General features: G+C 36.4%; 1 protein-coding gene across 1 annotated transcript in view; it reads left to right on the forward strand.

Annotated features, from left to right (window-relative positions):
* Positions 1-26,804, forward strand: part of MALRD1 (MAM and LDL receptor class A domain containing 1) — an 844,925-nt gene that overhangs the window by 747,024 nt on the left and 71,097 nt on the right. Inside the window, 1 exon segment of the mRNA XM_020966909.2 lies at positions 650-716. Coding sequence (XP_020822568.2) covers positions 650-716 — 67 coding nt within the window.

A 26,804-nucleotide genomic window follows, 5' to 3' on the forward strand; every position in this document is an offset into this window, starting at 1 on the left:
GTCACCAATCCTGAAATTTCAATTTGGAAAATCAAATGGGCTTTCATGCTTATAAAATGAGATAGAGTAGAGAAAGCACTTTGGAAAGTTAAATTATTGTACAAAGATAAGGCATTGTCATTTTAGACATTTTTAGCAGCTCCTTTAACTCTGTAAACCACTCATAATGGCAGAGGTTAGATGAACATGAGTGTATGAGTAAGCCAAGTTTCCTATGACAAAGTCACCCCCACATAGTATTTCTCTGCTTCCCTACAGTCAACACCATGTAGTGTACAGAAAAGAAATGACTTGACCAAAGAATAATGTAGAGTTCCAATATGTCACATAGACATGTTCTAAATAAGCACTTTGGACATAATCCTATGGCAGAAAGACTACCCTCTTATAGTTATCCACTCAGGCATATGAAGTGAATGAACTCTTCCAGGACAGCAGGGGACCATTGAGTAAATTTTTTTCAGAGCATTGAAGGGTAGCCTAGGAGAGTCCTTTCACATTTTTCTGTAAAGCAATAGTTTACTTTGAGGGAGCCCCCCCCTTTTTTTTCATCATAGGCTTAACCCCTATAATAAAGAATAATGCTGTTTCCTTCCTGTTCTTGATAATGTTTATTATTAACTATATGCTCTATGACTTTTCTCTTTAGAATGCCCAATAGGATATTGCAAAAATGGTGGAACTTGTATTATTAAGAAAAATATCCCCTTCTGTCGGTAAGAAGCATTTTTTAATTCTTTGCTTGTAATTGGAGAGTCTGCCTACTTTTGAAAGACTGAAACAGAATATCAATGGACGTGACTTTATACAGAGTACACTTATATATGTTGGTTCTTATCTGTACTCTGTTGAATTAGAATAAGAAAGATATGAATATGTTTTAAGATGAATATCAACTATTTATTAATTAGCTTTTTCCAACTTTCAAAAGTAATTAGGTAGAAAGTGTAACTTCATAATAGCATTTACCATTTCCTGTACTTTATATTATTTTATGATGTTTTAATCTTAATTATCATGAAAAAAAATTGTGTTAATGGATTGGAAACAAGATTTGCCAAAATCTCCCTTTCTTATTCAAGATGAATTTAGGATTTATTTTCTACCTTTCCTCCATTATTTCACCTTCCAAAACCTTCATTTTCTGTCAACAAAAGGTGAAATGAATTCAATAATGGGGATTTCTTTGTTTATGCAATAGCTGTTGATTACTAGTGAAAGTTAATTTGCAGGTAAGGAGAGATTTGCATGTACAATAAGAGAACAAACAAAAACAGAACTTTGGTTTTCTTTGGGGAATTATTTATACCGCTTATCAAAGGTCTTTTGCATCTTTTTTTTCCCCTAAGCCTTTGGGGAGTTGTGTGAAAGTTTCATGAACTCCAGGGGAAATAATTCATATTTTAGCATACTGTTTTCTGATTGCTTAATCTAATAGATTTTCCCATAAAATTCTTTTGCTTATTAGAGAAGTGATCGCAATTTGGTCTTTTGGTATAACTTTCTCAGTTAAAACCAATCACACAAAGGTTTCCAGAATACAGTGTGCTATGAGTCACAGCCCTCTGACTTGAAACTGGCACATCTATGTGAATATGCAAGCTTCTTTCAAGAGAAACAGTTATCCTTCAAAGAAAGAAAGAAGCATAGCAAAATAAGTGTATCATAATCATAATAATAACAACAACAACTAGTCCTAACACTTATATGGTGCTTTAAGTTTACAAAATGTCTTACATATCTTATATGGGCCTTACAAAAACCATGGAAATTAGATACTGTAGCTATTCTTATCCCCATTTTGCAGATGTGCAAAGACTTACAGATAAAGTGACTTGGTTGTGTAACTGTCAGAGGATGTGCTTGAACAGAGGTCTTTTGAAAATCCCAGGTTCAGCACTTTAGCTACAACTCCATGCTAGATAGGTATACCTACATTTTATCTGGATTTTATAAAAGGAAAAGTTGCATACCGGATAGCATGACAAATCTAAACTCTAATACTGATCGTCTCTATAACCAAGGACAATTCTTTTAATCTCTCTTAACCTCAGTTTCTTCATCTTTAAAACAGGAACAATAACTTCTGTAGTATCTATTTCATAGGGTTGTTATATGGTTCATATGACATACACATTGCATAAAAAGTACATTCCAAACCTTCTTCAAGTGTGATGTAAGTGTCAGGTATTCATCTGCTTTGATTTATTTAAAATTCTTGGAATTATGGATTTAAAAAAATTTTTTTCAAATTCATCATGTAATTTTCTTCTGAAACAGAAAGATTCCTAAGATCTTAGTAACAGTTCAAAATATAATTTTTGTTATGTAATATTCCATGAAAATTTTTATTGTAACATGTAGCTTGATGGATTGACACGATGTCTAATTTTGGTTTGTAGACTCTGCTGACAGAAATTAAAGTAGATTCTTCTGGAATGTCAGTTATTTATTTTCTGGAGACAAGTTTGGTATTCGAGCCTTGCCCTTTCAACTTTTCTTCCTTATGCCAACAAAGTTTTAGAAATTTAAAATACTTCAGTTAACCCAAACTAACCTTAGTAAGACATGACCATTCTTTGCTATATCCTCTCTGGTTGAAATAGCAATTTCCTAAATGACATTCAAAGGTTATGGCCTCCAGTTTCCTGATCTCCGTTGAAAATGGGGAAAAAAGAGGAAGGGCATAAGAAAGAAAACTAATAGGGATAAAATATGGAAAGGAATCCACTAAAGGGAATTTCTCCTCCTCTAAATATTATTTTCTATTGTCATGATATGTAACCTCTCCAACATCAAATGACTTCATTTATCAAGTACACAGATAATTATGTCTCCTTTGGAATCTATCCTATCTACACCATTAATGGATCTTTGAAATAGCTATCAACAGTAGAATGCAATGCTGTCATTAGAGGATGGAAAAATTGCACCACATAACCAAATTAAAATGTGGGATCATTAATGGAGAGCTGGAAGGAACCTTAGAAGTTATCTAATCCACTTTGCAAATGTAGAATGTGAAACCTAAAGGGATTAAGTAACTTGTCCAAGGTCACACTGGGAGGAAGGAGCAGGGCTGGGAGTGGAATTAAAGTCCTTTGACTTTGAATCCAGCTCACTTTCCGCTGTGGTTTTCGTCTAAGACCTGTATCATAAGGTCTTTCCACCCATTCAATATTTTTTGTAACTCCTTTATATTGTATTTTCTCCCCAGAATTTTGTGGTATTACAAGGTCTTCCAAGATTTAAGCTTGAATGAATATTATAAGGACAGAGCTTTGGGTTTGGGGAGATTGGAAAAAGAGTAATAATGCTTACTCTTCTGAATTATATGTGATATTTAATCTCTTCTTTGGCTAACATACTGTTCTATATTTTGTTATTCCCCATGTTTGTATTCTTCGAGTGAAGAATTTCTGCTTAAAATCAACAGCTCAAGACTATTACAAAATAAAAATGAAGCACCATAGCTCTATATGGATAAGTCTGTGACTCATCAAGTAAAGGATTTTTAAACTAAAGCTAATAAGCCATCTCTTAAGTGTTATATTTCCTGCTGCTATCGTGCATATTTGAAATGCAATATTCAGTTATAAGACATGGCAGTCCAGTTAATTGCAAGGGTACACTTATTAGCACTTAATAAGTCTATTTACAGGATGTTTGGATATTCATCTACCACATATTATGATAATAATTGCACAATGGTGAGTCAATACCTGTTCTACTTTTCAGTCTAGTTCATGAAAGTATACCAGTGACAGTGAGAAACTTGAGGTTTCAGAAACCCCATGTATTGACGAAATGCCTCAATGGGGTTCTTTAGGTTTTGTTAGTTATTTACTTAAAATATATTAATATTTGAGCCAATGGCCTTGCCATGGATCCATCACTCAAGGAGAATGTAGAAAAAATAAAACAGGAAATCCCATCTCTGGGCTAAACATACACAATTTCTTCAAATGATCAATCTTCATATCAGATGATCTTAAGGCCTTCAAACCACTGGTTACCCACCTCTGGAAGCTTTCCATCCATTCAAGAACATATCCATGTTCTTCATAAACTAACATGACTCAGTCTGAATGCAATACTGTGGGTGAGGTCTGATGAGGTAGAGTAGAGTGGGATTATCAACTCCCTATTTCTGAAGGCTGGGGTAGCTAGATGGTGCAGTGGATAGAGCCCCAGGCCTGGAGCCAGAAAGACTTTCCTTCCTGATTTGAAATTTGGCCTCACATACTTACTAGCTGTGTGACCCTGGGCAAGTCACTTCACTCTGTTTGCCTCAGTTTCCCCATCTGTATAATGAGTCAGAGAAGGAAATGACAAACCACTCCAGTATCTTTGCCAAGAAAAACCCAAATGGGGTCAGTAAGAGTCAAACATGACTAAAATGACTGACAAAAACAATTCCTGAAAGCTATGCTTCTTTTAACACAGCCTTCTCTGACCTTTTTTGACTGCATGTCACCCTGATGGCTTATAAGTATCTCAATCCACCAAAATGCTCAGGTTTTTTTTTTTAGAATATCACCTGTCTAGCCATGTTTCTTATTCTTCCTTCTAGAGTCAAATAATACAAGCTTAATATGCCCTCCAGGTATTATCTCTTTCAATACTTGAAGAGAGTAGTATGCTTCCCTTTGCCAAAGAAACTATCCTTGGCTGCCCCATTTTGTACTTGTCAAGTTAATTTTTTTTTAATTGAAGCAAAAGATTTTGTAAATTCCTTTCACTCTGATGACAAATGAAAAGAAATTGAAAAGAATATCTTCATCTCATTTCTCTACATTTCTATTACTTTACCTCTCTTACGATGAAAGATCACAAGTGTTTCTTGCATCTTGTGAGGGCATTGTGGTATAAAAAGGCAAAATGTCCACACCTGCTCTCTGAAGCTGAATGATTAAAGGAATAATATCATCATCATCATCATCACCATCAATATCAATAATTAACATTTACTTTGTGCTAGCATTATACTGTACTAACTTTAACTCACAATGTACTAACTTCTCAATTATTTTCTCATTTGATCATCACATCAACCCTGGGAGGTAGGTCCTATTATTATTCTCATTTTATAACTGAGGAAATAGAGATTACTACATGGGGTCACAGAACTAGTAAGTGTCTGAAGCCTGATGTGTATACAGATTTTCCTGACTCTAGACCCCACAGTCTATCCACATGTGACTGATCACATCAATTAGATGGTAAGATTCTTTTTTTTTTCACTCAGTTGTAGCTCCTTTATTTTTTTTTTCACATCTTCCTTGAGGGATTAAATTTAGTATGGGCTTCTCTTTTTCGGTCCCATACTTCATGGCTTAGTCCAGGGGTGGGGAACCTGCAGCCTCAAAACCACATGTGGCCCTCTAGGTCCTCAAGTACAGCCGGTTGACTGAATCCAAGCTTCACAAAACAAAATTTGTCAAAGGGCCACATTTGAGGACCTAGAGGGCCACACATGGCCTCAAGGCCAAAGATTCCCCACCCCTAGTTAGTCACTCAGTTCTAAGGTTTTTCTAATGTTCAGAGATCCTTGTGACCAATGAAAATCTAAGAAATCCTGCCAAGTTACCTACAGAAAGCCATGCTTCAGCCCACATTGTAGCTCTTTCTAAGGCCTTTTCTCTGTCATGGTCTGTTCTTGGTAGAGGAGAGGAGGGAAGAGAGGTGGGAGAAGAGGGAAAGAGAGGAAAGGGAACAGGCATTTACTAAAGGCCTACTATATATGCCAGGCACCATCTTTAGTTGCTTTTACAATGTTATTCCATTTGATCCTCAAAACAACCCTGGGAGATAGATGCTATCATTATCCTCAGTTACAGTTGAGGAAACTGAGGCAGACAGAAGTTAAATAACTTGCCCAGGGTCATATGATTAATAAGTGTCTGAGGGAAGATTTGAACTCAGATCTTCCTGACTCCAGGCCCACTGCTGAATTAAGCAGTTGGAATGGAATAGAATGAGGTTTTAACTTAACTCTGCTTAATGATGGCATTCAATATTTAGTCAACTGGCTTTGTGCACCTACTTTATCAGGTTCCAATAAGTTAGTGTTTATGAAATAATTTACAAACATTAAAGGCTTTTATCTCTAGAACTCTAACCCTCTTGTCCTTCCCTTCCTATGTACATGGCCATGGATAGGTGCTCTAGTTATACCACTCCCCCCTCATCTTACTAATAGCTATGCCTCTGTATTTTGCTCCACTTTTGCTACCCCCCGCCAAAGACACACACACACACACACACACACACACCCCTTTCCATTCTAGAACAATTTTTCCATTTCACATCTGTGCCGTCATTGCTCCTAGAAAATGAGTGTCAATCTTCACCTGCCACCCTGTGCCATTCTAAACCAAAATATCCTGCTCTGGTCACCATTCTCATTTATGTGCTCTTTCCCCCTAATTATAATGTAAGTTCCTTGAGTACATGGGCTATCGTCTGCTTTTTATTTGTATCCCCCAAAACAAGCATACTTCTTGGCACGTAGTAAGCACTTAACAAATTATTTTTTTTCATTCATTCATGTTTATGTTATGTATTCTGTTGTTGTTCAATGCCAATTCAAAAGCTAGAATAAATGTCTTCTTATATTCATTTTATGTAGCTTTAGATAGTGAAATGAGAATATCCCTACCTTTTTTTTTCCATAAGAGATATACAGTTCCACTCTAAGAATTATATGAGGATTCTACAGTACAGAATAGATTATTTCCATCAACAGAAAAGGTTTATTGGTTTTATCAGATCAAATATTTTTTTTTCTCCAAGCCCTTTGTTCAATGGAAACTATTATTTAAGCACAACATGGTGGAGCAGCCCTTTTCTGAAAGCAATATCTTAATGGAAATGTAAGCCTTTCATGACTCCCTTCACTTCCTTTCTTCTCCTAAGATTTTGAGTAAAAGTCCACGGCTATTAACAGACTCATCAATTTTTCCTCGCCTGCATGTTTACTCTTCCCTTCAATGATTGGTTTTGTCAGTCTGTACCCTGAGTACAGAATATTATTTAAATAGTTTTCATTTCTGTTGCCATTTCCTCTTTGAGTCACCCATCTTCAGAGGGCTTAAACCAGTCACATTCTCAAACATTAGTATCTCTTCAAGCACCAAACTTATATATTTATAAAATTCAATATTTTGTATCATGAACTTGCTCTTTCATTTAATATCTTTACAAGGGGATATTATTTATTCTTACTTTTTAACTTGTCATAACCATTTGTGATATTCTGACAAATCCTTGTATTTCAAACAAACCGTAGTCTTTTTTTCCCTAGTAGAACATATGCTTCTTGGAGGTAGGAAATATTTCACTTTTTTTCATACTTACCAATGTTAAGTATAGAGCATAGAACATCAAGAGTACATAAGAGACACTGTTGTTGAATTCATAGCTTAACTGAGGTAAAAAACAAGATTAGGAGGGAGAGAATGGGAATGAAAGAGTGTGAAAGGTGTGAAAAGATAACTATAGCATGCATCTATACATACATATATGTGTGCACATATACACACATACATATAAACGCACCTAACATATGTTCTTTTCAGAGCATTTTTTGAAATTATGTAGAGCAGCTATAGGGTAGGGGAAGGGAGGGTGAAATGTAAATGCACTCTTATACAGTTTATCTTACGTTCCAAGTCTAATCTTTGAATGAAAAGAATCCAGCCTACTTACTTACTAGAAAGAGAGAAGGAAGGAAGGAAGGAAGGAAGGAAGGAAGGAGGGAAGGAAGATGCTATTGAGGGATGCACAATAAATTGCATCATAGTTCAATTTACTCATGCAAATATAATAAATACTCACATGCTAAGGATGAAATAATGTGTTCTCATTTTTTTTTCTAATTTAAAAGCTTTCCAAATAGTTGAAGATCAATATTTAAGGGACTGCCCAAACTATTTTATTATATTTTATGAACTTGAAAAGACACACAGAATTTCTATTTGTTTCCATTATTACTGTGTTGTTTATTGATGTTTTAAAGCCCACTCCAGGAGCAAGCTGAAATGAGCTGGCTGCTCTTTACACAGGATCTTTAGGATAAATGAGCCTTCCATAATTTCCTTTTCTCAGATGCCAAAAAAAGTTAGCTCAATTTGGCCTAGTAAAGAAATAAGCAAGCAAGAAAAATCCGGCCTTTGATTTAGTGAAAAAAGATGAGGCAAATAGCCATTCCTCTACTTTTCCTGTCCTCCCTCACCCTTTCCTCAGACTCGAATTCTGTTCACATCAAAAAATAAAAGGAATTCATGAAAGTAAAACCAGCAACAGCCACATTTTCTACATGAGCCTTCCTGTACTTGCAAATCTCAGCTCTGTATTAAGCTCATGGAGTGTTTGTGTACTGGGCTGTTGGGTTGTTTTTAGGTTTCTTGTGCCAACAGACTGCTTTCTCAACTGAGAACTGAACTGCCCTGCTTTGACCATATGATGTAAGTGCCTCATGACTGACCCATTGCCTCATCTAGGGAAGGCATTCTTTATGGAAGCAAAGGAAATGTCCCAGGATTCGTTCATTCATCTTCTATGACAGGGAGTCCCTTTCTCATTCTACAAGAAAAGGAATAGAATATTTTATACCCTGTTTAGGCTGCTAAGAGACTTTTTTTTTTAAGGGCGATAAGTATCCAGTAATTTAATCTTTAGAAACTTCAAAGACATAATGGCTGAGCTAAATCCAACCATAAATGGACAGGGAAATGTTTTGCCTCTTTGCAGATCTGTGCCACATTTATCAGCTCTTCTGCCATGGCTAGGATCAACCTTGTGATTCTGGGCTTGGAGCAGTTGATCTAAACAGCAACCTAGGATTTTGTGTGTCCAAATGGTCTAGTGAGGGGAAGGGGACCCCAGTGGAGCTGAGGTGGCTCAGCTGACTCAAACTTGGAAGAAGACTGAGACAAAGTCATGCCTGATGCTTCATTTTTTCACCTCCCTAAACTAGACTCCCCAGTGGCACTTGGACTATGGGTCATCTTGCTCGGCCCTGCTTTGCTTCCTGCTCAGCTAGCATGAATTTGAATGTCTCTGAGATCAATCCCTTTGTGCTTTTGCTAGGTGGTTGATGCCCAGCTGCATGAAAGCAACATCGAGCAAATGAAGGAGAACTTTTTGAACTCCAGCTGCTTGCTATTGAAAAGTTGACAGATCCACACAGCTCTTTGCATTTTAATTCTTTAAAAACCCCTGTGGGACTTTTCTTACCCTCTGATAGCTCTTTAAGAAGAAAAAAAAAAGTCTGCATTGACCTAATCAGCTATCTATCTTAGGTGAGCTTTGCAGATGGACTTTTTCTTTACCTTCTAGGAAAGATTTTGTTCACATTCCAGACTGTTGGGTTAATGCCTGCGTGCGTCAATACAGCCATGAACAGTTCGGTCTGTTCATAATTCACTTAAAAATGCCTCATTTCTTGTATATTGGCATGAAATAGAAATGTTTGACTTTGGGTTCTTGAAAATGTTACTGGGTTTAAAAAAATCAGTTTGCTTGAAATATTGATCATTGTGAAAACAAACTTTCCAGTTGACTAGGGACTTTCTTTACATGTAGAAAGTATTATAGCTTCACAGATAGAGATCTGGGAGAGACATTGGAGGCCATCTCGTCTAACTCATTCATTTCATAATTGGGGAAACAGAGCCCCAAGGAAGTTAAATGATTTCCTCCAACATCACACAGGCAGCGAGTGGTGGGTGAACCTAGTGAAATGAACCTAGGACCTCTGACTTGAGAGCCAACAATTGAAATGGTAGATAAGAGTATCGATTCATATAACTGCCAAGAATCCTAGCATTAGAAGGAGAGACTTGAAAGGAGAGATCTATCTCTTTTTTATTTAAAAAAGGAAAGGGGGCAGTTAGGTGGCACAGTGGATAAAACTCCGGCCTTGGAATCAGGAGGACCTGAGTTCAAAACGAGCCTCAGACACTTGACACTTAGTAGCTGTGTGACCCTGAGCAAGTCATTTAACCCCAATTGCCTCACCCCAAAAAAAGATTTTTTAAAAAAAAGGAAAGGCAAGGACAATTCTCCAATTCTGTCTTTTTTCTTTCTTTCTTTCTTTCTTTTTTCTTTCTTTCTTTCTTTCTTTCTTTCTTTCTTTCTTTCTTTCTTTCTTTCTTTCTTTCTTTCTTTCTTTCTTTCTTTCTTTCTTTCTTTCTTCTTTCTTTCTTTCTTTCTTTCTTTCTTGTGGGTTCAACATTTTAACTTATTCCATTATTCCAGAGGGAACCTTTACCTTGTGATGCCCCTGACCTCATACTGCTGTTGAGACAAGGCTCCACACACTTTCTAATTGTGTACGGGAGAGTTTGAATCTCATGATTCAATATTCTAGCAATTGAATTTATTGCTTTTAGATCACAAGGGGAAACCACAGATTTCTGCCTGAAGTGCCAGAATAAAAGAGGGTGGTTTGGCTTACTTTGGGAACTGGAACAAGGGAAAATAAGGTTTGGATGTGTTATTTGATTCTGTGTTATTCGATCAAAAATATTTTTCTTTTAAGCTTTCTCTGAGGTGAAAGCAATCACGAGCAAGCATGGGTTTGGAAGGTTGAAGGGTTGAGAGTAAAATCCTTTCAGTTCCTGAAACGCTGACGTATGAATAGTGGGCTAATTAACTGAAATGAGTTCTCTTAAGGTGCATATATTCACACTAACAGTGACTTTTTGGATATTTTCTTTTTAGAAGACTAGCCCACTATCTAGAACATAATCAATCAGGAAGTTAATACTAACGTATTTTGTGGAGGGCACTCAGTGACGTAGCTTTTCATTTAGGAGTACTCCTGAACGCTTTGTGCATACAGGGTCAACATCCAGGTACTCTACGGAATAAGGAAGATGAGATTCACTTTGTGGAGGTTCAATAAATACACTTACAAAGCGCTGCCTATGTTCAAGGAAATTAGGGATACAAAAGCATAAGCGACAGACTGTCCTCAAGTAGCTTCCACTCTATTGGTGGGTGGGTTGGGACAATGACAATATTGTATATATATAGAGATTGCATTCTGTGGACTAGCCCTGTTGTGTCCATGGGTTGTGTCTCCTGTTCTCTGCACCTTGGCACTGACTGTGTACCATAAGTCTAATATTCTCTCACCTCTAGAGCTCTGAGGGTACCTGGTATACTGCAAGGATTAATTCAACCTTTACAACCATCTAGGAAGTGCCGTCTAGGAGCCATGTGCTATGCTAAGTGCTGTGGACTTAGGTACATACATATGCATACACACACACATACACACAATGTATATATACACACATACACATAGCATGAACATATATCTTTACACATAAATGTATGCATATATAAATATGTACATATACATATATGAATATATATACAAATATATGTGTGTATATGTTATTGTTCAGTCATTTTTCAGTCACATCTGACTCTTTACGACCCTATTTGGGGTTTTCTTGGCAAAGATACTAGAGTGGTTTGCCACTTTCTTTTCCAGCTCATTTTCCAGATGAAGAAACTGAGGCAAACAGGGTTAAATGACTTGCCTAGGGTCACACTAGCCAGATGTGAACTCAGGAAGATGTGTCTTCTTGACTTCAGGCCTGGCACTCTGTCCACTGCCACTGAGCTGCCCGTGTGTGCATATACATATGTACGTAAGTATGCATATATGTATATACATACACATGTATGGGTATACTTTTATACATCCATATACATTCTGCCCAGTAAATACACACACATACACAGTGAATGTAGCCATAGAGCATGAGAGTTATGAAGTCCTCTGTTTACTGAGAAAGTAAAAGACTCACCTACTGATCCTGACATAGTCTGACTATGTTTCTTAATAACGAATACATACACACACACATATATACACACATATACATATACATGTATAATGAATATATACAGACATACATATATGTCTGTATATATCAACGGATGTGTTGATACGTGTATGTGGCACAGTACCTGGTATATAGGAGGCACTGCTATATGGTTGTTGAATGATGGATTGAAGTATAATACATGGAAAGATGTGTCAAGGGAAAGGAGAGATTCAACAAACTCTGAACTTTTTGAGGAGGGAGAGAACTTGCAGTTGGAGGGCTGAGGCACATTTCACAGAGGGGATGACACCTGAGGCTAAAATCTAATTGGGGAAATATTCACAAGTGAAAAGGCAAATAACAATAGAAAGCAGTAAGTGAGTTGATTTTCCTTTTTTCCCCCTAGTGTGGACTTCAAATTATCTATTCTCCTTAGCATGCCTGTCATTCCCATTTCTCCCTCACCTTGACTTTCACCCATTAGTTAAATGGGGCCATCTTCAGTCATCATGATCTGTATCTGGCCACTGGACCCAGATGGTTCCAGAGGAGAAAGTGAGGCTGGTGACTTTGTGCAGACCTCTCACTTAAATCCAATTCACTTGCAAGTCATGACATCACCTTTCTGATGTCATAGTCCTCTTCAAGAGCAAAAGGGCAAACAACAACATTTGCTTGAGTGCTCTGCCAATATTTCTAGGGCCCAAGTAATACCAAATTCCTAAGTATGAGCCCATGAGAAGCTAAAGGAAAGGACAAATAGGGAGATTATTGTGAAGGAAAAATTGACAAAGACTTAGAGACAGAATGGTGCATTTGAGGGAGCTTGGCCTGGACCAAGTCAAGAGACAAGAATCATGGGATAATAGACTTAGAACTGGAAGAAATTTTAAAGCCCATGGAGGCCAAGCTTCTCATTTGACAGAAGAAGCAACTGAGGTGGGCAAAGGTCAAGTTCCTTGCCCAGGACCATATAGCTAATAAATGGCTGAGGCAGATTTTGAACTTGTGTCTTCCTGACTTCAAGCCTGGCACTCTGTCCACTGCATAACCTGGGTGCCCTAGGCTCTGGTCTTGTTTTCGTAACAGATTTGAGGCGTGGCTTTAGGCAAGACCTTTCATTTTGCTGGCTCAGAGTTTCCTTCCTACAAAATGTATTAAATGGTGATCTTCAAGGTCACTTCTAGGTCTAAATTTCTATGATTCTATGAGGACACATTAGACGTGATGGGTGAGAGAGAAGAGTTAATAGAGATACTTAAAATAGCCATGCTAGGAGATGGGAAGAATGGTGGTATCATTAATGAAAAAGGGAAAGTAGGTCTGGGATACTAGTGTAGTCAAGGACAGGAAGAGAGCTATTATTTTTTTCCTACCCTACAATGACATCTGCTGCCACTTTAAGAATGTGGACCAGCAATCCTTTTCCCCTTCCCACAACAGGGTTTGTCTCCAGTTGCTACAGCACATTTCTCAGGCCCAGATCTCAGATTCCAGTGAAGTCACCACCCACAAAGTATTGTCTGTGGAAGCTGGGTATTTGGCAAAGGCCTTGTGAAAGAAGGCCCGAGCCCAAACCATAAGAGACATGTCAGCAAACAGTTTAACTTCCTTTTTGCCATGCGGGTGACCAGAGCAACAGGAAGTCTGGTTTTTATTGAAACCTCATGCAAAGGGAAGGAAAAAGAGCTCCAGATCCAAGGTTAACGCTAAGTACAGAAGAACTAGCTCATAAAGGTCAGAGTTGAGAAGGGCAGTGAAACAAGGGTGGAAGGAAAGCTGAGGTAGCAGGAAAGAGGCAAAAGAGGTACCAACGATGAACATAATTTGTTTGTGATGGAAAAAAATCTTCTTTGTATCACAGGGAAAAATTGGATAGAGAAATAGGAAAAAAACACTTTGTTCTGACAGCTTTTTAAATAAATATTGGAAGTGGTGAAAATATGAACATGAAAAGCAGGAAAACTTCTGCTGTAGAGATTAATACACAATAAAATTATTCTGAATATGAAGTTTATATTATTAATGAGAAACCAGACTCTGACACAGTGAAAGAATGAAACTGATATTCTCTGTGATCCTTCTTTGAAATGACCAGGACAACCTGTTCTTGTGTAAAAATTTCTGAATTCCCTTCCAACTATATAATCCTATGATTCCCAATGATTGATGTTGATATCTGCAAGATCAATATGTCCTCAGTGTCTGGCATTGTTGTTACTAATTGCTATTCCCATTTGATAGATGAGGGAAGTGATGATTAGATAAGATACCTTGTAATGAGATGACACAGAGCTCCTAAATAGCAGAGTTGGGATTTCAGCACTGGTAGTTTCATTGCTAGTGGCTAGACCAACATTCTTTCCACCATACCAAGCAGCTTGCAATGATGGTTGACATAAGCGTGACCTAGCGTGCTCTGTCTACCATCTGTAGACAACCAAGACATTTATCTGATAACTTTCCAGTACATGTAACTTGTCTTAGTGCAATGGATAAATAAGAAACTAGAATCCTCAAATTCATCTTAATTTGGATCCTTGGACAAGTAAGTTACTTACTCTGAGTTTGCTCTTCCTTTAAAAAAAGAAATGAGCTAAAATATTGGTGATACTAATCTACCTCCATGTAATTAATGTAGGAAATAACTAGTATCAATTATGCATTGTTACAACTATATAGTACTAAATAATATTATTAATTAGTGGCAATACTATTAATAAATGTTATCTAGAATTTACATAACACTTGAGAGTTTTCAAAGTGCTTTACAAATTGTTTCCTTTTATCTTCACAACAATCCTGGGATGTAGGTGATATTACTATCCCCATTTTACAAATGATGAAATCCAAGACAAGAAATGTTTCAATAATTTGCACAAGGCCATACAGCTAGCAAGGCAGAATTGGAGCTCAGGTTTTCTTGACTGTAGAGCTCTATCCATTGTGCAACCTAGCTGCTTCAAAATAGTAAAGGTACATCAAGTAAACGTGATAAAACTGGGTATTTGTATTTTTTTTCTGAATTTCTCCCTTTTTATGCCAAATAAATCTCTGATTTATTTTCTTGGTGTATATGCATGGATGTTTTCTATACTGGCAAAAAACAGGGCCTATTTTTGTTTGCATTTAGCTGATGCCTTTTATTTTCACATCACGTAGGCATTTCCATTCAAGCAAAAGGGAAGAAACTACTTAAATAAAATCATGTGATAAAAATAATTTCTAACTGAAGGCAATATTCTATGTGCATAGCCTACACCCCACTACCCCAACAAAAGGAAGGACATACATTTCTTTCCTTGGAGCCAAAGCTTCATTTTGTGATTCTATTATGATGACTTTCTGGTAAACATTTCTGTATCTTACTGTCCTTTATCTGCTTATCTCAATTTGCATCAGTTCATATAAGTCTTCCCATGCTTCTCTGCATGCCTCATATTTATCATTTTTATGACACAGTGATATTCGTTTTCTGTATGCTACAATTTAACTCCTCAAAGAATACTCACTCAGTTTCCACTCCTTTGCTCCCACAAAAAGTGTTTCCACGATAATTTTGGCCTACATGGAATCTTTTTTTTCTTCAGAACATCATTTTGGAAGTCAGTGTTACGGTACCTAAGTCTAGAGTGGCTTCACTCAATGGATTTAGCAAGTGACATTGTAGACAGATAGATCGAGAGAGAGAGAGAGAGAGAGAGAGAGAGAGAGAGAGAGAGAGAGAGAGAGAGAGAAATATACATATAGATGTATATTTTGTACCTTTCACCTAGAGATGAAATTAGGCTGGGCCAACTAGGTAGAGCAGTGGATAGAGTGTGAGGCCTAGAATCAAGAAGACTCATCTTGCTGAGTTCAAATCTGGCTTTAGGGATTTACTAGCTTTGTGACCATAGGCAAGTCACTTAACCCTGTTTGCCTTAGGTTCCTCATCTATAAAATGAGCTAGAGAAGGAAATGGAAAATCACTCCAGTATCTTTGCCAAGAAAACCACAAATGGGGTCATGAAGAGTCAGACACAACTGAAAAATGAACAACAAAAAAGTAGGTTGTCTATTGCCCTAAAAATATATTTCTCGATGGCCAAAGAATTTCTCTCACAGAACAGTGGAACAAAGTTGTTTATGTGTTTTTAATTTGGACCCTTAACCTCAGTCCACACAGCATTGAGAGGAAAATAGTACAGATACAGTGTAGAATATGGAAGCAACCCTTTGCCAGATAGTGATGATGCTTTTTGTTCTACCCACCTGCTGAGATTCCTAGTGTTACCTTTGAAGCACGCCAAAGTGTAGCTGATTATTTCACCTTCTAAATAAATAAATAATTTCCCCAATTAGAAATAAATACGTCTCTGCTATTTATATAGCAGTATTCAATTTTCATCTTTGATATGAGAAATATACATCGGACTTTCTTCACTGACTTACTCTGTGTTAAACAGTTTATTATTGTCAAAGAATTCATGTGTAACTGCTAGTAATGAATTCCCCATTCATCCATTGTAAACAATATTTTGGTAGGGGAAAGGAATTAGTGGTAATTTTAGGGCTTTGCTGGCTCTTTGTCGAAAATAAGAAGGATACACGACACTGTTTTTACTGTACTTCTATTGTCCAACTGGAAATAAGCTAACAAAATTTTTCTGGTCTCATAATTGCTTGTGTAGTAAAGACTTTTTATTTCTCTTGAAAACTGAATTTTACAAGCGACCTAGGAGACTAGACAGCTGGCCTCCAATCCAGGAAGACGTGAGTTCAAGTCTCACCTCTGATTCTTACTGCCTGGTTATTTAACTTCCCACTGCTCTATGTGATTCCAAAGGCTATATAGAAGTTGTAGAAAACATGCTGACATACATTGATGATGGGAATTTCTTTATCTGAGAGTTCCCTATACCAATGAAATCACAGGCCAGTCTTTATCCCCAGAAGTGTCAATACATGTAAAATGAAAGAACTGGTTGCAGAAAATCATGAATTTTCACCCAACTCTGAGAATATATAGTTTCTCTCTTATTCTTTGTTTTTTTTTTGGTCTGGGAGGTGATCCAATCTTAAAGTTTTTTTTTGTTTTGTTTTTGGGGTTTTACCCTCTATATACAGTAAATGATAAATAGCATCATTTATGGAAGCAATAGCTAAAAACTCATTTCAACTTAAAATTATTGGAATCATATAGTAAATAACAATAGAGAAACTAAGAACTAAAGTGCACACTTAGAAGAATCAATCAAAAATTATATGGACTCTGATTGCTGTTCTTTGATCAACAAATAGAAGCTGGATAAGGAACCCACAAAGTGCAAAGAATTCAGTATGAAATACACAAAATGCCTGAGGCATGGAGTGGTAGTTGACAATGAATGCAACTCTTTCACCTTAGATCTAGGACTAAAGAAATTCACCCCGACTGAGGCATGAGTCTTTGTTCATCTTTGCAATGAACAATTGCAGATTTTTTTCCATTGAAATACTGAATTTCACATAATTTTCTTGGTCTGTCTGTATTGTCGCTAAATAGGACTCTCCATAGGCCACAGACAACTTAAAAGTGAAGGAAAAATTGAGACCATCCAATAAGAAACAAACCTTAAAAGCAAAAATGGTCTTTCATTAATTTCTAGAGTGAATATGTTTCTTTAGCAAAGATTTGATGTTGCAGATATGTTTCCTGTCTATACAGTCTTGAGGTTTCCTTTTTTTTTTTTGATAGAGTCTCTGATGATTGATAAGCAAACTTAAATAATAAGAATATGAGTAGTTTTTAAGTTTGGTGTTTTTTTCTCCCAACCCAACAGAATTTTAATGCCTTTTATATAATTATCTTACCTAGAGTTTTTTTTTTGGGGGGGGGTGAGGTAATAGTGGTTAAGTGACTTGCCCAGAGTCACACAGCTAGTAAGTTTTAAGTGTCTGAGGCTGGTTTTGAACTCAGAGCTCTATTCACTGTGCCACCTAGCTGCTCCCCTAGAGTTAATTTTTAAGGTAATATCAATTGCATTCTAATAAATTTTTATACGTTGCACATATTATGTATTACATTAATTGCATCTATATTTCCTTTTTTCTTTCTCAATATAATAATAGCTCTTCTCATGAGGGTTAGAGAATAGTGATCCCCTTTGAGAGAAATAAGGAGTATATTATACTCTGTGTGTGTGTGTGTGTGTGTGTGTGTGTGTGTGTGTGTACAATAATTCACTCAAACTTTGTCCATTGGGGAAAAAAAATGATCACTTAATTTTTCTTCATTAAAATTCCTGTAGAGGTCTATAGCTTTTGTTCTCAACTGGTCAAGAATGACATCTATCCTTCTTCCCTCCCTCCCTTCTTCCCTCCCTCCCTCCCTTTCTCCCTCCCTTCCTCCCTTCCTTCCTCTCTTCCTTCTTCCCTCCCTTCCTCCCTTCCTTCCATCCTTCTTTCCTTTTTTCTTCCTCCTTCTCCCCTTTCCCTCCTTCCTTCCTTTCCTTCTTTTACATATTTTCCTTCTTTTTCCTCCTTATGTTGGATCTCCCTGAATCATTCAGATTGGAAGTGGAGTGGCCAGTCATTGTCCTGATTCCATTGCTCATTAACCTGCATGTTTTGATTTCTTGATTCTAGTCAGGACATATTTTCTTTTCCTAAGGCAGACTGGTTTCCCTCTGCTCCAGGGCACTCACTATATTGGTGCTATACTTAGTGCAGACACCCAATCACGTTTTGTTCTCCTGCAACTCGTAACTCCTGAGCTTAAGTGATCCACCAATTTCAGTATTCCTAGGTAGCCAGGAATATGAGCATTCATCACCACACCCAGTTAGGATGATATCTCTAAAAGGTATATTTAATCCTACACGTTTTAAGTAAGCAATTATTAATTGTGTATCTGATAAGTACAAACTCAAGCTAAAATATTGAAATAAAAGTAATATTTATGATACAATAATATTGCCCATTTATATAATAATTTATACACATTATCTTATTTAGTCTAGGTGAAGTCATTAATTAATACTCTTTTATAGATTGAGGCACTTAGTTTCATAAAGATCAAGAGATTTTTCTACAGTCAATAAAACTAGATATGTAGCTGAAAGACTCTAACTTAGATCTTCATGTCTCAAAATCCAGTACTAAATCTGCTTTGGCAGGCTGATTCTCTGTCTTGGGACTTAAAGAGAAAAATAATGCCAGTAATCTATTTGTTCGCATTTTTCACATGTTGTTTATTCACATTTGTGTATTGGTATATATATGCTGGCTGAATAGGGGAGGATGGGGTTATGTACTAAACAAGAACTCTAGTGCACAAGTCCTCAACCTGGGATCAATGGATCCCCATCAATTGATTTCAGGGGATACATGAAGTTGAATGGAGGAGAAATTACATCCTCATTTTCTCTAACCTTTCATCGAAATTTAGTGTTTTATTTAATTATACATTTAAAAAATCCATTATTCTGAGAACAAGGTCATAAGCTTTGCCAGATTGCTGAGGTGCCTGTAACATTAAAAAAAAAGGTTCAGAACCCCTGTTTTAAAGGGTGGAATCATACCTGAACAAGCGCCTGTGACCAAGGCTGCATAATGTCTCTAATTTTATCTTGCGCATGGTAGGTTTTTAACATTGCTTGTTGAAGTGAATTGAACTGAACCAGTATGATTAAATTAGCTAATTTGTGCCTAAAATGAGCCCTCATTTCAGACCAGGTGGAGGAGCCACTCTATTGCTGTCCTTTGCTTTAAAGATGAAGCATCTGTTAATGTGCCTTATGAAGCTAGTATATCCTATAAGATTGAATGAGAGTATAGTCTGGCTGGTGAGCAATTACCGTATGATTAGAGCTCAGAATGGACCAAATCATGGATTGTTGCTAATCCCAGGCAAGTAATCAGATAATCATCCTCAAAGATTCTTAACAGACTGGCTATGCTCTACGAAATCTCAAACAATGGTGACTTTATTCAACTTCTAAGAAATGGAATACAATAAAGCTTGTCAATTATAAGCTTAGCAAGATCTTTTCCTTTCATCTTTCTTTCTTAAAATAACACTTGTTTCCCTTGGTCTCGTGGTTCCTTTGCTCAGTACATAAAAGTTTGACAGTGCATATGAACACACAAATTATTTTAGTAAAGCAATGTTTTGAAAAGGATTTTTTTTCCTTAAAGCAGATGTATTTTTTGTGTTTAAGTGATGTTCTCTGAGAGGCAGTCACATGTAGGAATTTCTTTGTCAGTGTCTTATTATCTAGAATATCAACATGAAGCTGTCATCTAAGACCTCTAATGGGGTCACCTACTTAATCGGCTCACCCAGATTGTCTAGTATGTGATATCCATTCAATGGCTGACCATTACTCACAATTGAAGGTACTAATGTAACTTAAAATCAATTAAATTTCTTTTAAATATGTATTTTAAACTTTAAATTAAAACCTCCAACAAAGCCTAAGAATATTCTCAGGGGTTTCTCATAATGTAAACTTTCTCAGATTCTCATCAAAAACAGGGGAAAAAAACTTCTAGCAAGTCTAGAAGTATTGATTTAATGAAATAAATATCTTTTCCTAAAATCTTTATTTTAGAATCTGTGTTAACAAATTAGAGAATCTGAAGTACAGTTACAAGAAGAACTATCTTTTTTTTTTTGGTAAAGAAAGCCCTTGTCAGAAATTGTGACATGTGTTTTCTAAAGTGATGAGGACCATTGGCAAGCCAAGTTAGAAATTTTTGGATACAATTTAAATATCAATGTCACTAGAGTTGTGGAAACTATTCCAAGCATTCTGTTTTCACCTTGAGTCTTGCATGCCTTCTATTCTCCTCCTATCCCTCAGCTAAGAACCTTTCCTCTTCACTGAAAAAAAAGAGACTATTCAAAGTAAGCTCCATCTAATTTAATTTTCTTCTTTTCAAAATCACTTGACATCATCTCCCACTAGCTTCCTTTCCCCAGTCTCTGATAGAGAGGTAATTGTTCTTAACAAAGCTGTTCCTTCTGCATGTGTACTTGATCCTATTTTCTCAAACATATTGCTTTCTCGATCATTTCCTCCCTCTTCCCCCAACTCATCTTCAACTATCTTCAACAGTGCCTACCCTGCTGCCTCTTATGTCAAGTCCCATTCATTCATAAAAATACCTTCACTAAATTAAAAGATAAATTACCTTCACTAAACCCTACCACTCCCTCATGCTATATATTCATCAAACTTTTGAAAAAAAATTGTCTTAACTCTTTCTCCCCTTACTTCCTAACCCTTGGCAATATGACTGTGTGTATATCTACATAAACATGCATATAAGTAATGTGTGTGTATATAACCACACACTAATATATATGTTTATATATGTATACATACACACACACACACGTGTGTGTGTGTGTGTATATACATATGTATATATCCTCCTTCAAGATCTCATTTAATATTCCAGTGGATTGTCATAGACATGATTTTCAGTACAGAAGGCTATGGCAACGCAGGGTAAATCGTAAAGGTTCAACCAATTTGGAAAGTCTTTAATCACAAACAGGGTGGTGGTCTTTCATAAATCACATTAGCTAAGGTCAGATGTCTTCTCCTTTCTGCATTCTGGGTCCAGTTTATGTGCTGTCTTCTGAAACTTTCTGGTGTCTGTGTTCTGACGGATTGACACCATCGACTGTCTGTCAAAATCCAATATTCCAAAATAGGTATTTTCTCACCTACTTTCAGCATCTCTTTTTTATACCTCATTTAAGTTAGATAGCTAGATTTTGAAAAGCAATACTTTCTGTCTTTATGTGTGTGAAAGACACCTTGTTTGAATAGAACTTATAAATACATATTTGGTTATATTGAATCAAATGTTATTTTTAAAATTATCAAGAATTGTTAAGCACAGCATCTTATATTCTCTGCATAGTTCAGTCAATTTTACAACTGGGGAAACGTGACATTTTCTAGAAAATCTCTGTTGAAAACTTGCCTATTCTCTGCTCATATTGTTGACAATAATCATACTCTGATCATAGACCATTCTGATAAAGATTTTTTTTATAGAGATGAGGTAGTAGTCACTAGCTGCTAATATCTTCTTACTCATTTTTTCCCATTCTTTTGGCAGATTCTCTTCTCTGAGACATTCATTTCAGGGATTTTTGTTTCTGTTCTTATTTCCCCTACACATAGCAGAATATGTTGCACTCAGTATGCCTGGTTTGTGATTAGTGTTTAATAAGTATTTGTTAGATTGAATTGCATTGCATTCGATTTACCATTCAGTAATTCTACTTCCAGTTTCCTTCATTATTTCTCTCAGCATGATTTGGCTTTTTAAAAATTTGGTCTTTTACCAAACTCTCTCTGCAGGTTTATTTTGCCCTTAGATACTTGTCAGTTTATTAGGAGATAATACTGCCTCTAGCTTTCCTAGATCCTCATCCACTATGATTTGTACATGCAATTATACTCAGTTCTTACCAACAGCTACCATGTTCCTCTACTTAGCCCAGAAATTAAGTGTTTACTGGCTGAGATCATCTCTGTATAATTTCAGCCTCCTTATTGTAGTAACTGTTTTACATCAGTTAACCCCCTACTAAGAAATTATGATAAATGTTGTCTTTTGTCCATTTCTCATTTAATTTTGGAGTTGACATTTTATTTAAACAAGTCATCTATAATTGCCTGCAATGTCTTCTGCTTACTTTCATCCTTTATCTACCTTGGGGTTGTTTTTGACTGTTGACCTAATGATTGATGGCATGAAAAAAATATTTCTGAATTACAGGGATGAAGTTCATGAGTAATCTGTAAGACTTTGGTTTCTTTTACTTCCTCATCCTCAGCTCTGTTTTAAAATGTTGATTTCTTTGTCCTCCCCTGTACCCACTTTCTCACTGAAGTCTTCACATGTCAGGATATACGTTCAACAATTTTTGAGGATCTTGTAAAATTTATCATGGGATTTTTTTCTTCATCCTTAAAATAGATATTAATACATAAAATATAACTGTCATCCTGCTGGCCTTTTTCTTAAGCTTATCATGAGCATTATAAGGTAAGATGAAAAAGTTTCAATGAAATGATGCTTTCTATTTCTTTTGGGCACATCATGCAACTAATTTCACTGATCCTTTTCCCCCCTTCTTTAGGGAGAAACTCTGAGCCATATTTTCATTTACCTTCAACTTCTTCATGTCTACTGTTTAAATTTATAGGGAAAATGGCAATATTAATGTGTTTCATTTCCTTCAATAACATATCCACTCACGAGTCATTGAACAAAGATTGCATATTAAAAGTTATCAACCATTAAATAATGTTCATAAATGTTCTAGGAACTGTTTGATTCTTAGCATCTTTTGCCGCTGGGATTATACTTACATTCTTGGAGTATTCAACTATTAATGGAATATTTTCTATACCAACAGGACAGAGACTGTGGAAGCAAATTTTGTAATAGTACTGTGAATTAAATAGACTTAGTGAATTAACAATTTGTATTTTATAACTATGGTAACTGTAGTACCTGAAGTCAGGCTGACAAGTGAAATTATGCCCTGGAATGGGGTAAATGTATTAACATCTTACCTCCAGAGCTCTCATCTAGCCATGCAGGATTGCATGGTTTTATTCTCAATTACATATTTTTAGAAAGCGCTTAAGACTCCTAAGCCTTCAACAAAGTAGCCAAACCATAAACCTCAATTTTCCAAAATCCTACTCTATGATGATTTTTGAAATGAGTTTGTACTCCAAACTCATGTTGCCCTTGGCTACCATGTCCCTATGCTTGGCAAGGAGATCAAGCGTTTTCTGGCAGAGGTTGTTTCTGAGTAATATCAACCTTCTCCTTGTGGCATTTGTGATTAATAGAAATCATAGATGCTCATGCTAATGTCAGCTAAGGATAACAAATACTAAGCAGAAAATAAGGTCTTTCTACCAGAATTCTGCGATATAAAAGGTAGAAAGCTACAACATTGTATTCTCTTTAACAGATATTTTAAAATAATTCCAATCCAACATGTATTTATTAAGTGACTTTAAGGTTCATTGGTAGGCACTGGAGATACAAACACTTAAGAAATTAGAGGTGTCTTTCAAAAACAGTGGAGCTCATCTTTTAATCCCCAGTGCCTAACACAGTCCACATAATATTTGCATAATAAATGCTTATAGATTTTTTTATTGATGCTAAATGCTTAAATAATAAAGGCATCTATAATTTCACTGGTGTGGGAACACTCTCCACATTCAGAAACTGGAAACCTTCTTTGCTTTATTAGATGATAATCCGAGGCCTGTGACAAGATATTGCATCTAGGATATGTGTTTGCTAGTCGGAATCTAAATTATAGCTAGAAATTTTATTTTATTTTTCTTAAATTTAGACCAGGAGTTCCCAAAATTTTTCTGTGTCATGGACCCCTTTGGCACTCTCTTAAAATCTGTGGACTTCTCAGAATGGTGTTTTTAAATGTAAAAATAAAAATAAAAAGATTACCAAGGAAAACAATTACATTGAAATGTAAACATTAAAAACATTATTTTAAATTTCTTAGACTTCAGGTTTAGAACCCTCTATCAGTATTTTCTGTCAGTAAATTTACATATATATGTATATGTGCATATATGGATGTGTTTGGGGGGGGGTTGCCCTTTGTTCTCAGAGAGGACCAAAATTATATCACTATGTTGCAATGAAGGTACAGTGTGTCTGGCTGTGGCTGATCAGACCAATATGATCTCAGAAGGCTTGACCACAGGTTGCACACAAATGATCCATAAAATCATTTGGATTGGAGATGTCTCTAAATTTTTACATCTCAGGTTTCTTTTGAACTAGCAATTCTTCTTCACCCATATGACAGAATGCCTTATTTGATGAAGGCACGACATGCAGGATGGTTCTTTGCGAGTGTCTCCCATATCACGCAATCAGTTCCAAAGTTCTTCAGAGAGACCTTGAAAGTGTCCTTGTATAGCTATTCTGACCTACATACGAGCATCTGCCTTATGTGAATTCTCTATAAAGTAGTCTTTTAGGCAAACATACATTTGGTATTTGAGCAACTTGGCCAGCTCATCAGAGGTGCACTGTCTGCGATAGAGTTTGAATGCTTGACAGTTTAGCTCAAGAAAGGACCTCAGGATCTGATACCTTAACTTGCCAGGTGATCTTCAGAGTCTTCTGAAGACGATTCAGATAGAAGCAATTTAGTTTCCTGGCATGGCATTGGTATATTGTCCAGATTTCACAGTCATACAGCAATGAGGTCAGCACAATGGCTCTATTGACCTTAAGTTTGGTAGGCAGTCTAATACTTCTTCTCTCTCACACTTTTTTAAAAATTAATTAATTTATTTTTAGTTTTCAACAATCACTTCCATAAGCTTTTGAGTTTTAAATTTTCTCCCCCTACCTTCCCACCTCCCTCCTCAAGATGACATACAATCTGACATAGGTTCTACATATACAATCATATTAAACATATTTTCAGATTAGTCATGTTGTAAAGAAGAATTAGAACCAATAGGAGGAACCACAAAAAAGAAGAAACAAAACAAAACACAAGGAAAAAAGAGCAAATAGTATGTTTCAAACTACATTCAAACTCCATAGTTCTTTCTCTGGATGTGGATAGCATTTTCCATCATGAGACCTTTGGAGATGTCTCAGATCCTAGCATTGCTGAGAAGGGCTGTCTGTCAATGTCAGCCATCATACAATGTGGCTGTTACTATATAGAATGTTCTTCTAGTTCTGCTCACTTCACTAAGCATCAGTCCATACATGTCATTCCAGGTTTTTCTGAAGTCTGCCTGCTCATCATTTCTTATAGCACAATAGTATTCCATACATTCGTATACCACAACTTGTTCTGCCATTCCCCAATTGATGGGCATCCTCTCAATTTCCAATTCTTTACCACCACAAAAAGAGCTGCTATAAATATTTTTGTATATGTGGGTCCTTTTCCCATTTGTATGATGTCTTTGGGATACAGCTGTAGAAGTGCTATTGCTGGGTCAAAGGGTATGCACATTTTATTTTATTTTATTTTTTTATTTTTAGGTAATTTGGGGTTAAGTGACTTGCCCAGGGTCACACAGCTAGTAAGTGTCAGGTGTTTGGTCTGAAGTCAGATTTGAACTCAGGTCGTCCTGACCTCAGGGCCGGTGCTCTATCCACTGTGCCACCTAGCTGCCCCCAACATATGCACATTTTTATAACCCTTTGGGCATAGTTCCAAATTGCTCTCCAGAATGGTTGGATCATTTCACAACTATACTAACAATGCATTAGTGTTCCAATTTTGCCACATCTTCTCCAACATTTATCATTTTCCCGTTTTGTCATGTTAGCCAATCTTGATAGGTGTGATGTGATATCTCAGAGTCATTTTGATTTACATTTCTCTAATCAAAAGTCATTTAAAACATTTTTTCACATGACTATAGATAGCTTTAATTTCTTCATCTGAAAATGGCCTGTTTATACCCTTTGACCCATTATCAATTGGTCTCCCATACTTTCTTTTGGAGCTTCCCAGTAAATTGGCTGTGGTCATCCATGAGTCAACCTATGTGAGTCAATCTACGTGCACATCCCTAGAAGGTATACTATTACGATAAGCGTACTTATCTACGATATTCAAAATTTCTCCATTTGCTGTAACTGATTGTGTGGTGTGGTGCTTATTGGTGGAGAACTTCTGTTTTATTGGTGTTAATTGTTTGGCCAAAATTAATACAAGCATCGGAGAATTGATCCATACTTCATTGCCTCTCATTTTCAGAGACTGCATTGAGTGTACAATCATCTGCAAACAAGAAATCGTGCACCAACTTTGCTTCTACTTTAGTCTTAACCTGTAACAGCCTTTTCAAGTTAAATACTTTACTACCATTGTGGTAACTGATTTTGCCCCATTTCTGTACTCGTTGAAGGCATCTGACAACATTGCTGAAA

The sequence above is a fragment of the Phascolarctos cinereus genome, unplaced genomic scaffold (genome assembly GCF_003287225.1).
Source record: "Phascolarctos cinereus isolate Bilbo 61053 unplaced genomic scaffold, phaCin_HiC Scaffold_1;HRSCAF=81, whole genome shotgun sequence".
NCBI classification, from domain to species: Eukaryota; Metazoa; Chordata; class Mammalia; order Diprotodontia; family Phascolarctidae; genus Phascolarctos; species Phascolarctos cinereus.